The sequence below is a fragment of the Lithobates pipiens genome, unplaced genomic scaffold (assembly GCF_037356315.1).
Source record: "Lithobates pipiens isolate NorthernLeopardFrog02 unplaced genomic scaffold, aLitPip1_a1.2 Scaffold_25, whole genome shotgun sequence".
NCBI lineage: Eukaryota > Metazoa > Chordata > Amphibia > Anura > Ranidae > Lithobates > Lithobates pipiens.
In genome coordinates, this window is record NW_027507787.1 from 66,752,265 (window position 1) to 66,766,587 (window position 14,323).

The window sequence follows — 14,323 nt, forward strand, 5'->3', positions numbered from 1 at the left end:
AACGACAATATAAAAAGTAACTCAAAGCAACCAATAATCTATACTCAGATTATTTTAAAGTGTCTAGTAAACACTGGGAATTACCACAATGGGGCATTAATTTAGTTGTGTGATACTCTCAAATCATAGTCCTCTGGGTTTGTCCCGCTGTAGGCAACAGATGGCAAATAGAAAACACCACAGCATGATAACAATCTAAAGCAGAGACTAGTAACAAATGGTTAGTACAACCAGTGGATAGATAACTGAAAGATACCGGAGTTCAGAATCAGAACACCAGAATACCACAAAGAAGCAAGGCTCAGCCTTGCTGCTGAAGCCCCATCCCATTGCAATGATTGCTATATATATCTGCTGCCTACCTTCCTAATGCAGTGAGTAGTGTTTATCTGATACCTACCACCCCAGTGCAGTGATTGATATTTATATCTGGTGCCTACAATTCAAGTGTAATGGTTGGTGTTTATCTGATGCCTACCACCCCAACGTAGTGATTGGTGTTTATCTGGTGCCTACCATTCCAGTGCAGTGGTTGGTGTGTGTATATCTGGTGCCAACTATCTCAGTACTGTGATTGATATTTATATCTGGCGCCTGGTGACATTAGGGGCAATCAGACTAATGGCATGGCACATGCTCCATAAAAAGTGCTAGGTCAACTCAATGAAAAGTAAACAAAAGGACAATACACGGCCCAGGGAAGCTGTTTTGATCATAACAAAGAAATTGCTGGCAAATGTTTTCTAAGGTTACTGCACTTTTCACCTCATCACTGCTCTATTGAAGCATATAGGTGACTTCGTTCATGTGTCCGAAAATACAGGCTGCATCTAAAATAAGCCAGATTGTATATCTGCTGCGATTAGAACTGTTATATTGCAGTATTTAACCCTTCAAAGCACTACACAGTTCTCTAAAGAACAATATAAATGCAGATGTGTAAAACAGCAACTTTTTATAGCTCACTTAGAAGTATTTAGTTATTTATCATAAAGAAAGCAGGAATGTTTTCGATCATGATGAAAATGTAAAAAAATAAAAATAAAACATCTTTCAGCACTACAAGATGCCTAATGTTCTCCAGAAGAGACTGCAACCGTATACAACAACCATATACCTCAGGCAACAGAAGTGCTTGCAAAGTAAAGATATTTCAGCATTTACTCTATCATATTGTATATAGTAAAATGATTCTTACAGAGAACTCATAACGTGGAATTGTCTCGTAGTCCAGCTGCACAGCAACTCGCACACGGATATCTGCCTTTCCTTGGATAGACGTTGGAGAAATGATGAAATGGTTGGAGTTGTTTCCCACCAGGTAAACATCAAAGGCACTGTTCATACCCTGTGAAAGAATATTAAAACTATAATTTCAGATGATAAATGAATAGCACATTATATAGTCAGTAAACATACTAGTCAATATGATTTGCAGAAATTCATTTATACACATTACCAATACATGAGTTCTGCTCTGTTACGTTTTACCTTAAATATTTTTCTTCTATTAATGAATATTCCACTTATCGTAGTTCCTTGCTTACCAGTTACTAACATCCTTAGGTTCATGATGCACATCTAAAAAGCAGTTATGTAAAGGGAAAGAGTGGCACAGAACATCTCAGTGACAGGAGGGATTTTCCACTCTTCAGTAGAACAGCCGGTATTTTTATGCCTTATTTTAGTGTTTTACAATTTCAACATTATGCACAGTGCATTAGAGTACAGAGTCATTCACATAATTTATTCTTGCAACGGATGTTACAAGCTATTGTCCTTGAAACAACCTTCAAAACCACAACCACAAGTTACCAGTATTGTATTGGAAATTGGTAGAAGAGAGGCAACATACATGAAAAGCATAATAGATTCATGTAGTTTGTGATCCAAAAAATTCAAAACTGGTCCTACTCACTAAATTACATGAAGATATTCTAGATTTGATCAAACATTCTGTATATTATTCAGGTATTGATTTGATTCTAGGGGGTCCTGATTAGTGATGGCCGAACGGTTCGCCCGGCGGTCGTTTCGCGGCGAATTTCCGACATTCGCGGTCCGCACGTTCGAACGCCTTTTTCCGTCGTTCGCCGCGGCGGACTTACGTGTTTAATGTATACAAGAACTTTAACCTTTGGTGACACGTTTATCATGTGATACAGGACAGCCAATTGAGACATGACAGCACATGGACACTTGTACATTCCCCCTAACCTATAAATACACCCGATCCGGTGGCCATTTTACATTCTTTCTTCTGTTACGATAGGGACAGGTTCCTGTGTGGAGTAGGGAGAGATAAACCACTAGCTATTTGGTACACAAAAGTTCTTTTCAGGACTGGTATAGGTGTTAGGTGTTGATAGGTTTGCTGTGCTGCTGATTCTTGCAGCAGCCTGAGTGTCTTTTGTTAGTTTAGAGAAAGGGAAAGGACGGTGTATGCTACAGGGACAGCCAGATTAGTCTTTCATCATCATCATCATCATCATCATCATTAGCTGTTACTATCAAGGTCCACAAAAGAGCTGTTCCAGTAACCACTAATCGTTCTCTTTTTTTGCCAATTTGTATAGGGACAGGAAGGAAGCAGTGTTGTCAGGCAGTGAGGGTAATTTTAAAGACTTGCTGTTATTATTAGTTCCACAAAGGTTCTTTTCAGGACTGGTATCAGTGGTACAGTAATAGGCTTGTACATGTATAATATTCTTTCTTCCAAATATAGAAAGGATATTATACTTGACTGCTGCCCTTCTGCTGCAGTCTGCTAAACATTCACAACTCACTTGTTCCACAAAAGTTCTTATAAGGACTGGTAACTTGGTATAGGGTGCTACGGTACATAGGCTTGAGTGCGGTACAGTCTGCTGTTCTGTAAGGACCGCTATCGGTCCACAATAGATAGGGTTGACGTGCACCACTGCTGACCGCTGCCCTATACTGCAGCAGTCCTTCAGCGGTATAGGGACTGACGTACAGTCTGCTAATCACTAACACACAACCTGCTTGTTCCACAAAAGTTCTTATAAGGACTGGTAACTTGGTATAGGGTGCTACGGTACATAGGCTTGAGTGCGGTACAGTCTGCTGTTCTGTAAGGACCGCTATCGGTCCACAATAGATAGGGTTGACGTGCACCACTGCTGACCGCTGCCCTATACTGCAGCAGTCCTTCAGCGGTATAGGGACTGACGTACAGTCTGCTAATCACTAACACACAACCTGCTTGTTCCACAAAAGTTCTTATAAGGACTGGTAACTTGGTATAGGGTGCTACGGTACATAGGCTTGAGTGCGGTACAGTCTGCTGTTCTGTAAGGACCGCTATCGGTCCACAATAGATAGGGTTGACGTGCACCACTGCTGACCGCTGCCCTATACTGCAGCAGTCCTTCAGCGGTATAGGGACTGACGTACAGTCTGCTAAACACTAATACACAACCTGCTTGGTCCACAAAAGTTCTTATAAGGACTGGTAACTTGGTATAGGGTGCTACGGTACATAGGCTTGAGTGCGGTACAGTCTGCTGTTCTGTAAGGACCGCTATCGGTCCACAATAGATAGGGTTGACGTGCACCACTGCTGACCGCTGCCCTATACTGCAGCAGTCCTTCAGCGGTATAGGGACTGACGTACAGTCTGCTAATCACTAACACACAACCTGCTTGTTCCACAAAAGTTCTTATAAGGACTGGTAACTTGGTATAGGGTGCTACGGTACATAGGCTTGAGTGCGGTACAGTCTGCTGTTCTGTAAGGACCGCTATCGGTCCACAATAGATAGGGTTGACGTGCACCACTGCTGACCGCTGCCCTATACTGCAGCAGTCCTTCAGCGGTATAGGGACTGACGTACAGTCTGCTAAACACTAACACACAACCTGCTTGGTCCACAAAAGTTCTTATAAGGACTGGTAACTTGGTATAGGGTGCTACGGTACATAGGCTTGAGTGCGGTACAGTCTGCTGTTCTGTAAGGACCGCTATCGGTCCACAATAGATAGGGTTGACGTGCACCACTGCTGACCGCTGCCCTATACTGCAGCAGTCCTTCAGCGGTATAGGGACTGACGTACAGTCTGCTAATCACTAACACACAACCTGCTTGTTCCACAAAAGTTCTTATAAGGACTGGTAACTTGGTATAGGGTGCTACGGTACATAGGCTTGAGTGCGGTACAGTCTGCTGTTCTGTAAGGACCGCTATCGGTCCACAATAGATAGGGTTGACGTGCACCACTGCTGACCGCTGCCCTATACTGCAGCAGTCCTTCAGCGGTATAGGGACTGACGTACAGTCTGCTAAACACTAATACACAACCTGCTTGGTCCACAAAAGTTCTTATAAGGACTGGTAACTTGGTATAGGGTGCTACGGTACATAGGCTTGAGTGCGGTACAGTCTGCTGTTCTGTAAGGACCGCTATCGGTCCACAATAGATAGGGTTGACGTGCACCACTGCTGACCGCTCACCTATACTGCAGCAGTCCTTCAGCGGTATAGGGACTGACGTACAGTCTGCTAATCACTAACACACAACCTGCTTGTTCCACAAAAGTTCTTATAAGGACTGGTAACTTGGTATAGGGTGCTACGGTACATAGGCTTGAGTGCGGTACAGTCTGCTGTTCTGTAAGGACCGCTATCGGTCCACAATAGATAGGGTTGACGTGCACCACTGCTGACCGCTGCCCTATACTGCAGCAGTCCTTCAGCGGTATAGGGACTGACGTACAGTCTGCTAAACACTAACACACAACCTGCTTGGTCCACAAAAGTTCTTATAAGGACTGGTAACTTGGTATAGGGTGCTACGGTACATAGGCTTGAGTGCGGTACAGTCTGCTGTTCTGTAAGGACCGCTATCGGTCCACAATAGATAGGGTTGACGTGCACCACTGCTGACCGCTGCCCTATACTGCAGCAGTCCTTCAGCGGTATAGGGACTGACGTACAGTCTGCTAATCACTAACACACAACCTGCTTGTTCCACAAAAGTTCTTATAAGGACTGGTAACTTGGTATAGGGTGCTACGGTACATAGGCTTGAGTGCGGTACAGTCTGCTGTTCTGTAAGGACCGCTATCGGTCCACAATAGATAGGGTTGACGTGCACCACTGCTGACCGCTGCCCTATACTGCAGCAGTCCTTCAGCGGTATAGGGACTGACGTACAGTCTGCTAAACACTAATACACAACCTGCTTGGTCCACAAAAGTTCTTATAAGGACTGGTAACTTGGTATAGGGTGCTACGGTACATAGGCTTGAGTGCGGTACAGTCTGCTGTTCTGTAAGGACCGCTATCGGTCCACAATAGATAGGGTTGACGTGCACCACTGCTGACCGCTCACCTATACTGCAGCAGTCCTTCAGCGGTATAGGGACTGACGTACAGTCTGCTAATCACTAACACACAACCTGCTTGTTCCACAAAAGTTCTTATAAGGACTGGTAACTTGGTATAGGGTGCTACGGTACATAGGCTTGAGTGCGGTACAGTCTGCTGTTCTGTAAGGACCGCTATCGGTCCACAATAGATAGGGTTGACGTGCACCACTGCTGACCGCTGCCCTATACTGCAGCAGTCCTTCAGCGGTATAGGGACTGACGTACAGTCTGCTAAACACTAACACACAACCTGCTTGGTCCACAAAAGTTCTTATAAGGACTGGTAACTTGGTATAGGGTGCTACGGTACATAGGCTTGAGTGCGGTACAATCTGCTGTTCTGTAAGGACCGCTATCGGTCCACAATAGATAGGGTTGACGTGCACCACTGCTGACCGCTGCCCTATACTGCAGCAGTCCTTCAGCGGTATAGGGACTGACGTACAGTCTGCTAATCACTAACACACAACCTGCTTGTTCCACAAAAGTTCTTATAAGGACTGGTAACTTGGTATAGGGTGCTACGGTACATAGGCTTGAGTGCGGTACAGTCTGCTGTTCTGTAAGGACCGCTATCGGTCCACAATAGATAGGGTTGACGTGCACCACTGCTGACCGCTGCCCTATACTGCAGCAGTCCTTCATCGGTATAGGGACTAAGAGTTTTGTCACAGGGTCATTTAAAAAATGACAGGCAGAGGAAGAGGCAGGCCCTTCCGCAGGGGTGGTAGGGGTAGGGCAGGAGCAACAGGCTTGAGCCAAAGTGGGAAGTTGCAGAAGGTGCGTTCAATTACTTTAAAGGATGCACCAGACTTGGTTGAGTGGCTCGCTCAGCCTTACTCTTCTGCACCCTCCTCATCCTCTCGATCTGCACCCTCTTCTTCACTCTCTGCTATGTGCACCCCCAAAGACACTACCACCAACAACACGACCACCACCACCACCACCACATACCTTCCGCTTGAGTCACTGGAATTATTTTCCGATCCATATCAAGAGGACATTTCTGATGCGCAGCCACTCTTGGTATTGGATCAGGAAGAGGAGGTAGCAACAAGCGCTACTCAGCAGTCTGACGCCAGTACCCAGATCAGCCCAAGGAGGAGGTTGGTCCCCGGTGTTGCTGCCTACTCCGAGATCTCTACTTATAGCGGTGGGGAAGGTGACGTTGATGATGACGTGTCTAGTGATGTCACGTGGGTGCCCACAAGAGAGGAAGAGGAGGGGAGTTCAGAGGGAGATATGGACCAGCAGATAGGGAGGAGAAGCAGCAATGACTTACATTGCACAGCAGGGACAAAGCAGACTGCAAATGTATCAGGAGCGAGTCATCGACCATGTACGGTCACATCTGGCGCTCCCAGGACACCGGCACATGGCTCCGCAGTGTGGGCTTTTTTTAACGTGTCCGCTGCTGACAATAGCGTTGCCATCTGCAATCTTTGCAGTCAACGCGTTAGTCGCGGTAAGCCCAATACTCACCTAGGGACGACCGCCTTAAGAAGGCACATGAGCAGCCATCACCGAGCCCAGTGGGAGCAACGGAACACACAAAGCCACACTGCAGGCTCTCACCGTCCAGCCTCGTCTTCTACTTCTCCTTCTCCTCTCTCCTCACAATTGTCCTCCACTCCACCTTCCATCACGCCAAGCTCACATTTTTCTGCAAAAAGGCAGGCTTCCGTGGGCCTAATGTTTGAGCGTAAAAAAATGATGACGCCGGATAACCCTCTTGCCCAACGGTTGGCGGCTGGCTTGTCAGAACTCATAGCCCGCCAACTACTGCCATATAAACTGGTGGACTCGGAGGCCTTTCGCAAATTTGTGGCCATTGGAACACCACAATGGAAGGTCCCAGGAAGGAAGTATTTCTCAGAGAAGGGCATCCCAGAGCTATATGGCCATGTTCAGCGGCAAGTGAATGTATCTCTGGCACACAGTGTCGGTGCCAAGATACATCTGACCACAGACACGTGGTCTAGCAAACACGGGCAGGGAAGGTATATCAGTTTTACTGCCCACTGGGTGAACCTTCTGACGGCCGTCAAGCATGTAACCCGTGGCACCCGTGTAGATTTGGTTTTACTGCCACGGATTGCATGCAGGCCTGACTCTTCTTCTCCTCCTCCTACTCCATCCTCCTCCCTCTCCTCCTCAGCTGCCTCCTCCTTTTCCGCTGCTAGCGTCTCTTCCACTGCACCGCCCAAGCTCCCCAGAACCTATTCCACATGCCAGGTGAGACGTTGCCATGCCGTGCTGCGTCTGTTGTGCCTGGAAGCAAAGAGCCACACTGGCCCGGCACTCCTTTCAGCTTTGCGTTCACAGGCAGATGAGTGGCTAACACCGCTCAATTTGACAGTTGGTAAAGTGGTGTGTGACAACGGTGCCAATCTGCTTAGCGCATTGAAACAGGGCAAAATCACGCACGTGCCGTGCATGGCACACGTCTTAAACTTGGTCGTGCAGCGATTCCTTGTCAAATACCCTGGGGTCCAGGACATCTTGCGGCAGGCAAGGAAAATCTCGGCCCATTTCAGAAGATCTTACACGGCCATGGCTCGCCTTGCTGACATTCAGCGGCGACACCATCTGCCGGTCAGACGTCTTATTTGCGATTGCCCGACGCGATGGAACTCAACCTTCTATATGCTTGATAGGCTGCTCCAGCAGAAACGTGCAGTTAACGTCTACCTGTATGAACTCTGCGAAAGAAACGGTTCTGGGGAGCTGGGTTTTTTTTCACCGCGCCAGTGGCTGCTCATGCGCGACACATGCAGACTTCTGCGGCCATTTGAGGAGATCACCAAACTGGTCAGTCGCAGCCATGGCGCCATCAGTGACATGGTACCTTATGCCTTCTTTCTGGAGCGTGCATTGCGTCGTGTCATTGATCAGGCTGTGGAGGAGCAGGAGCGGGAAGATGAGGAAGTCGCAATGCTGGATGAATTCCCAGGGGGGGCTACTCTATCTGAGACAAGTCAACAACAGGAGTCTGATGAGGAGTCAGAGGAGGATGGTGCCGGGGCGGATGAGCAGGAGCAAGAAGAGCATGCTTTAAACCTTTCTGGGATCCCTGTTGTGCGAGGATGGGGAGAGGAGAATGAAGAGGACGACATTATCCTGGATGATGAGCAGGAGCCAGGCCACCACACCGCTTCCACTTTAGTGCAAATGGGGGCCTTCATGCTCCAGTGTTTTAATAGGGACCCCCGTATAAAAAGCATGAGGGTCAAGGACCAGTACTGGGTGGCAACGTACTTAGACCCCCGGTACAAACACAAAATGGCGGAAATGTTACCGCCGTCGCAGAGGGCTGTCAGAATGCAGCACTTCCAGGCCTTGCTTCGAGAAATGCTGCATTCTGCTTTTGCGTGCGCTGGCAGAGGAGCAATTCCCACTCCCAGAGAAGGATTTGCGGGTACCAATCCAACAGCGCCTGCAAGAAGAGGCCGGTTTGAAGATGTGTTGGTGACTTCGGATATGAGGTCATTCTTTCAGCCGACCCATCGACAGGTGTCATCCGGATCCAGCATCAGGGAACGCCTAGACCGTCAGGTGTCCGACTACATTGGGTTAACGGCCGATGTGGACGCTCTGAGGAGTGATGAACCCCTAGACTACTGGGTGGGCAGGCTTGACCTCTGGCCAGAGCTTGCCCAATTTGCAATCGAACTGTTGGCTTGCCCCTCATCCAGTGTCCTGTCCGAAAGGACGTTCAGCGCAGCAGGGGGGATTGTGACCGATAAGCGTACTCGCCTAGCTCACCACAGTGTTAACTACCTCACATTTCTAAAAATGAATGAGGCATGGATCTCGGAGGAATTCAACACATGTGACCAGTAGACCATGTATATGTCTATAAACTATTTTTTTAATCAAGCACACAGACCTTCTTAATTCATTTGGCTCACTTCCTTGACCCAAAAAAGCACACCGTACTATATGCCCCTACCCTCCTCTTTGAAGAGGTTGAGCGGTGTCATATTTCTACTGGGGCTGCTTATGATATCCCTGTGCTGTGCTGACTTCCTCCTGGGGGTTCTTATTATGAAGGGATCACACTATCCCTGTGCTGTGCTGACTTCCTCCTGGGGGTTCTTATTATGAGGGGATCACACCATCCCTGTGCTGTGCTGACTTCCTCCTGGGGCTGCTTACGGTGCTGCTGTCAGCGCTGTATGTCACGGTGCTGCTGTCAGCGCTGTATGTCACGGTGCTGCTGTCAGCGCTGTATGTCACGGTGCTGCTGTCAGCGCTGTATGTCACGGTGCTGCTGTCAGCGCTGTATGTCACGGTGCTGCTGTCAGCGCTGTATGTCACGGTGCTGCTGTCAGCGCTGTATGTCACGGTGCTGCTGTCAGCGCTGTATGTCACGGTGCTGCTGTCAGCGCTGTATGTCACGGTGCTGCTGTCAGTGCTCTGTATTACGGTGCTGCTGTCAGATGCCTCTATCACGGTGCATGTGTCATTCCGGTATGTCACGCTGCTGGTGATCATCTCCTGCACCCTCTTCTTTGCCTACCCTGGTCCCTGACCTTCCCTCTCCTCCATTGCCTTCATTAGCTCCATAGTCCTGAATTGTTAGAACAATTTCCCAAATAAAATAAAAATGCTTGTAGTTATCGATCCCAAATTCACCTCATACATGTATAATGTCATTGTCCAGATGGTGGGACTACGTTTTACCCCCTAATAATTACCACGTGGCCGCAAATTCGACATGAAGGTTTGCAAAGTTCGCCTCCCATTGAAGTCAATGGGGCCCGCGGCGAACGTTCGGTTTCGCGAACGTTTGGGTCCGTTCGCATTTCGCGTTCGCGAAACGTCCCGTCGGAAGTTCGTCCATCACTAGTCCTGATTGAGGTTGGAGACCCAACTCAAACTATCCAATCCCCCATTTAGATTCCCTGTCAATTAATTTTCTCTTAACCACCCAAATATTGCCACAATGTTTTTTTTTTTTTTTCTTAAGACACCTCCAGACCTTTTGAACTGCAGTCCTCCCACCTCCTGGTAAAATGTTGTTTCAGACATCTTTAGATCATTACCTCTCCGGGTATATGCTAAGTGCGGTATCGGTGCATTATGCACCGATACAGCACTCTACAAAGTAGACATACATGGGGCTGATTTACTAAAACTGGAGTGTGCAAAATCTGGTGCAGCTCTGTATTGTAGCAAATCAGCTTCTAACTTCAACTTGTTCAACTAAGTTTTCCCAAAAAAAAAAACCTAGAAGCCAATTAGTATCTATGCAGGGCTGTACCAGATTTTGCACTTTCCAGTTTTAGTAAATCAACCCAACAGTATAGCTCTTGGGTCTACATTACTTAAGAATTCATAAGGGGACAAAAATGAAAGTGTGCGTATAAGGTATAATGTTTTGTGCAGGGCAAGGTGACATACTTTGTTTAAATAATACGTAAAATGATCCAAAGCCAATCCTTAAAGTATAACTGAAGGCAAAACTTTTACTTTCTGGAAAGAGTGAAGAGGGATAAGAACAATTATACTTTTTTTACTGCTGCCGGTGCCTCTGTTATGGAGCTTTACCCTCTCTATTTGTCCTATTTACCATTATCACAAGAGAGAAAATAAAAGAAAATACATTTTGGGTTTACACCAGAACAAGAATATAGGGAATATTTTCTTATTGGGACAATAGTTCTGGTAACCTTGGTGACATTGACTAAAATAAAATCGAAATTCAATGTTAATATTAACATAGCCTTTTGACTAAAATGCAATTTTAGTTTTAGTTATCTAAATTCTTTTAGTTTTAGTTAATCGTGCAGCTCTACTATATGCATACACTTCAATCTAGGGTTAAGGTGATTTACATTTTGCTACATCAAAATTGGTATGCATCTGTGCCAAACATTGGGGAGTGGCTTAACTATGTGGCCATAGGCGGGGTTAAGGGCAGTGTGTTTTGTTTACTTATGGGGGTCTCAAAGTGTGTTTGCAGCTACATATACACTAAATGAAGTGTATATGCAGCATATACCAGTTAGAATTGTATATACCCTATTTACAGATAGTAAATTTAGTATACTGTTATTTTTTAGCAAGAAAAAAAAAATATCAGCATTGTAAAAGAAAGCTTCAAATCAAATCACCTAGTCCCTTTTCAAGGGTTTATATGCTTTCCCTTTTCATTACTCTGTACCATTCATGTATACTGTACCATTAAAATTAATGTTATAATTTAAAGACTTCATTGGAAGTTTATTGCTGTAGCCTTGTCTCCAGAGAAAACATGTATTGGCAGTTGTGTTAGGTAGATATGTGACATGTAAATGATCTTTTTAGCAATGTTAAAACTGTAGGTGTACTCTATAATTTTGGCTACTGCAGTATGCATTGGAAATCACAGCACTGTTCTGAATACCGATTTAAAAGCAGTCATCTTTGTGACAAGGACTGAATAAAACCTAGTGACTGGATTGTTGAAAAAAAATGTACTGTGCCTTAAAACTGCACTACTGCCTAGTCTACCATACTATGGCTGTAAAGATGTTTTCATATAAGTCACAATAGCGGGTTAAAAACTTTAAGTTATTCAAAGCTATTTAGATGAAAGATGTTATTTGTTTGTAATAGGTCAGGTTGAAATCTAAAAAGGAAAATGTGACGGACTGACAGAATATATACCACACAAAATCAGGTAAGAGCTTGATCACATAGTTACATAGTTTGTAAGGTTGAGAAAAGACACAAGTCCACCAAGTCCAACCTATGTGTGTGCGCTTTTATGTCAATATTACATTGTATATCCCTGTATGTTATTATTGTTTAGGTGCCTATATAATATTTTTTTTTTATTATTATCTATGCTCCCTGCTGAAACCACAGCTTGTGGAAGAGAATTCCACATTCTTACTGCTCTTACCGTAAAGAACCATCTATGCTGTTTCCGGTTAGATCGATTTTCCTCAAATTTTTGTGAATGGCCATGAGTCTTTATAAATGCCCTTTCACAGAAAAGTTTAATCCCTATTGTGGGGTCCCCAGTATGGTATTTGTACATTGCAATCATATCCCCTCTCAAGCGTTTCTTCTTTAACCACTTCCCGACCAGCGCACGACGATGTACGTCGACAGAATGGCACGGGCAGGCATATTGGCGTACATGTACGTCCAATATTCGTTGCCGCCGTGCCATCGGGAGCGCGTCGCCGGCGGCGCGCTCCCGCGCTGGTCGGGACCCCCGTGAGTCCGGTCGCGGGACCCGCGGACTCGATCGCTTCGGGCATCCCCGCGATCGTCTCACGGAGCGGCCGAATGGAGGAAATGCTGTATAAACAACATTTTTCCATTCTGCCTAGCAACTAGTGACGCTGATCTCTGCTCCATGTGATTGGAGCAGAGATCAGTGTACACTAAATGAAAGCCCAACTCCCCCCACAGTTAGTAACACACCCCTAGGAACACTTAACCCCTACACTGCCACCCACTGGTTAACCCTTTCACTGCCAGTGTCATTTACACAGGAATCACTGCATTTATATAGCAGTGATTACTGTATAAATGACAATGGTCCCAAAAATGTGTCAAAAATGTCCGATGGGTCCCCCACAATGTCGCAGTCACAATAAAAATCGCAGATCGCCGCCATTACTAGTAAAAAAAAAAATAATAAAAAATTATTAATAAAAATGCTATAAAACTATCCCTATTTTGTAAACGCTATAACTTTTGCGCAAACCAATCAATAATCGCTTATTGCGATTTTTTTTTACCAAAAATATGTAGAAGAATACGTATCGGCCTAAACTGAGGGAAAAAAAGTTTTTTTATATATTTTTGGGGGATATTTATTATTACAAAAAGTAAAAAATAATGCGTTTTTTTCAAAATTATCGCTCTATTTTTGTTTATAGCGCAAAAAATAAAAACCGCAGGGGTGATCAAATACCACCAAAAGAAAGCTCTATTTCTGGGAAAAAAAGGACGTTAATTTTGTTTGGGAGCCACGTCGCACGACCGCGCAATTGTCAGTTAAAGCGACGCAGTGCCGAATCGCAAAAAGTGGTCTGGTCTTTGACCAGCAAATTGGTCCGGTCTGAAAGTGGTTAAATAGAATAAGTTCAGTGCTTGTAATTTTTACTCATATCTAAGATACTCCAGTTCCTTTACTAGCTTTGTTGTCCTTCTCTGTACTCTCTCCATTTTCAGCACATCCCAGAACTGGATGGCATACTTCATGTGCAGCCGGACCAGAGTCTTGTAGAGTGAGAGAATTATCGTTTTATCTCTGGAGTTAATTCCCTTTTTAATGCATGCCAATATTCTATTGGCTTTGCTTGCAGCAGATTGCATGCCGTTGCTGTGCCTGTCATCTAGTAGGACCCCCAGGTCTTTTACCATCCTAAATTCGCCCAGAGGTTTTCCCCTCAGAGAGTAGATTGCATTCCTGTTTTTGCCAGAGAGCGAGAGCACCCTCCTACTGAACTGTACCAGGCCAAATGCCCTCAACATGGGGAGGGTGTTTTGGGGTCCCCCCCAAAACACCTTGTCCCCATGTTGATGGGGACAAGGGCCTCTTCCCCACAACCCTTGCCTAGTGGTTGTGGGGGGTCTGTGGGTGGGGGGGGGGCTTATCAGAATCTGGAAGCCCTCTTTAACAAGGGGGCTACCCATTCACCAAAAAAGTGTAAAAAAAAGTAAAAAATTACAGCAGACAGTTTTGGACAAGTTCTTAAAAAAAAAAAAAGTACCCTGCGATGTCCATTCATCTTTAATCATAACGTCCGATGTTCCAGAGAAAAAGAAAACGGTAAAACTCTGCCTCGATGGGAGCCTTTTCACGATGAAAGCTGTTATACAGCTGAGGACAGGGGCACCTGGTGATGTAAATGGGTGACCCCACCCCCTCTGACATCACATGATGTCAGAAGGGGTGGGGTCACCCAGTCACATCACTGGGTG

The 14,323-nt window shown here is 45.6% G+C and overlaps 1 protein-coding gene across 2 annotated transcripts in view; it reads right to left on the minus strand.

Annotated features, from left to right (window-relative positions):
• CDH23 (cadherin related 23) overlaps positions 1 to 14,323 on the minus strand; it is a 1,769,196-nt gene that overhangs the window by 902,382 nt on the left and 852,491 nt on the right. For both annotated transcript variants that reach the window (XM_077454574.1, XM_077454575.1), the window contains exon 12: positions 1,199 to 1,348. In XM_077454574.1, the coding sequence (XP_077310700.1) occupies positions 1,199 to 1,348 (150 nt within the window). The remainder of the gene's footprint in view (positions 1 to 1,198; positions 1,349 to 14,323) is intronic.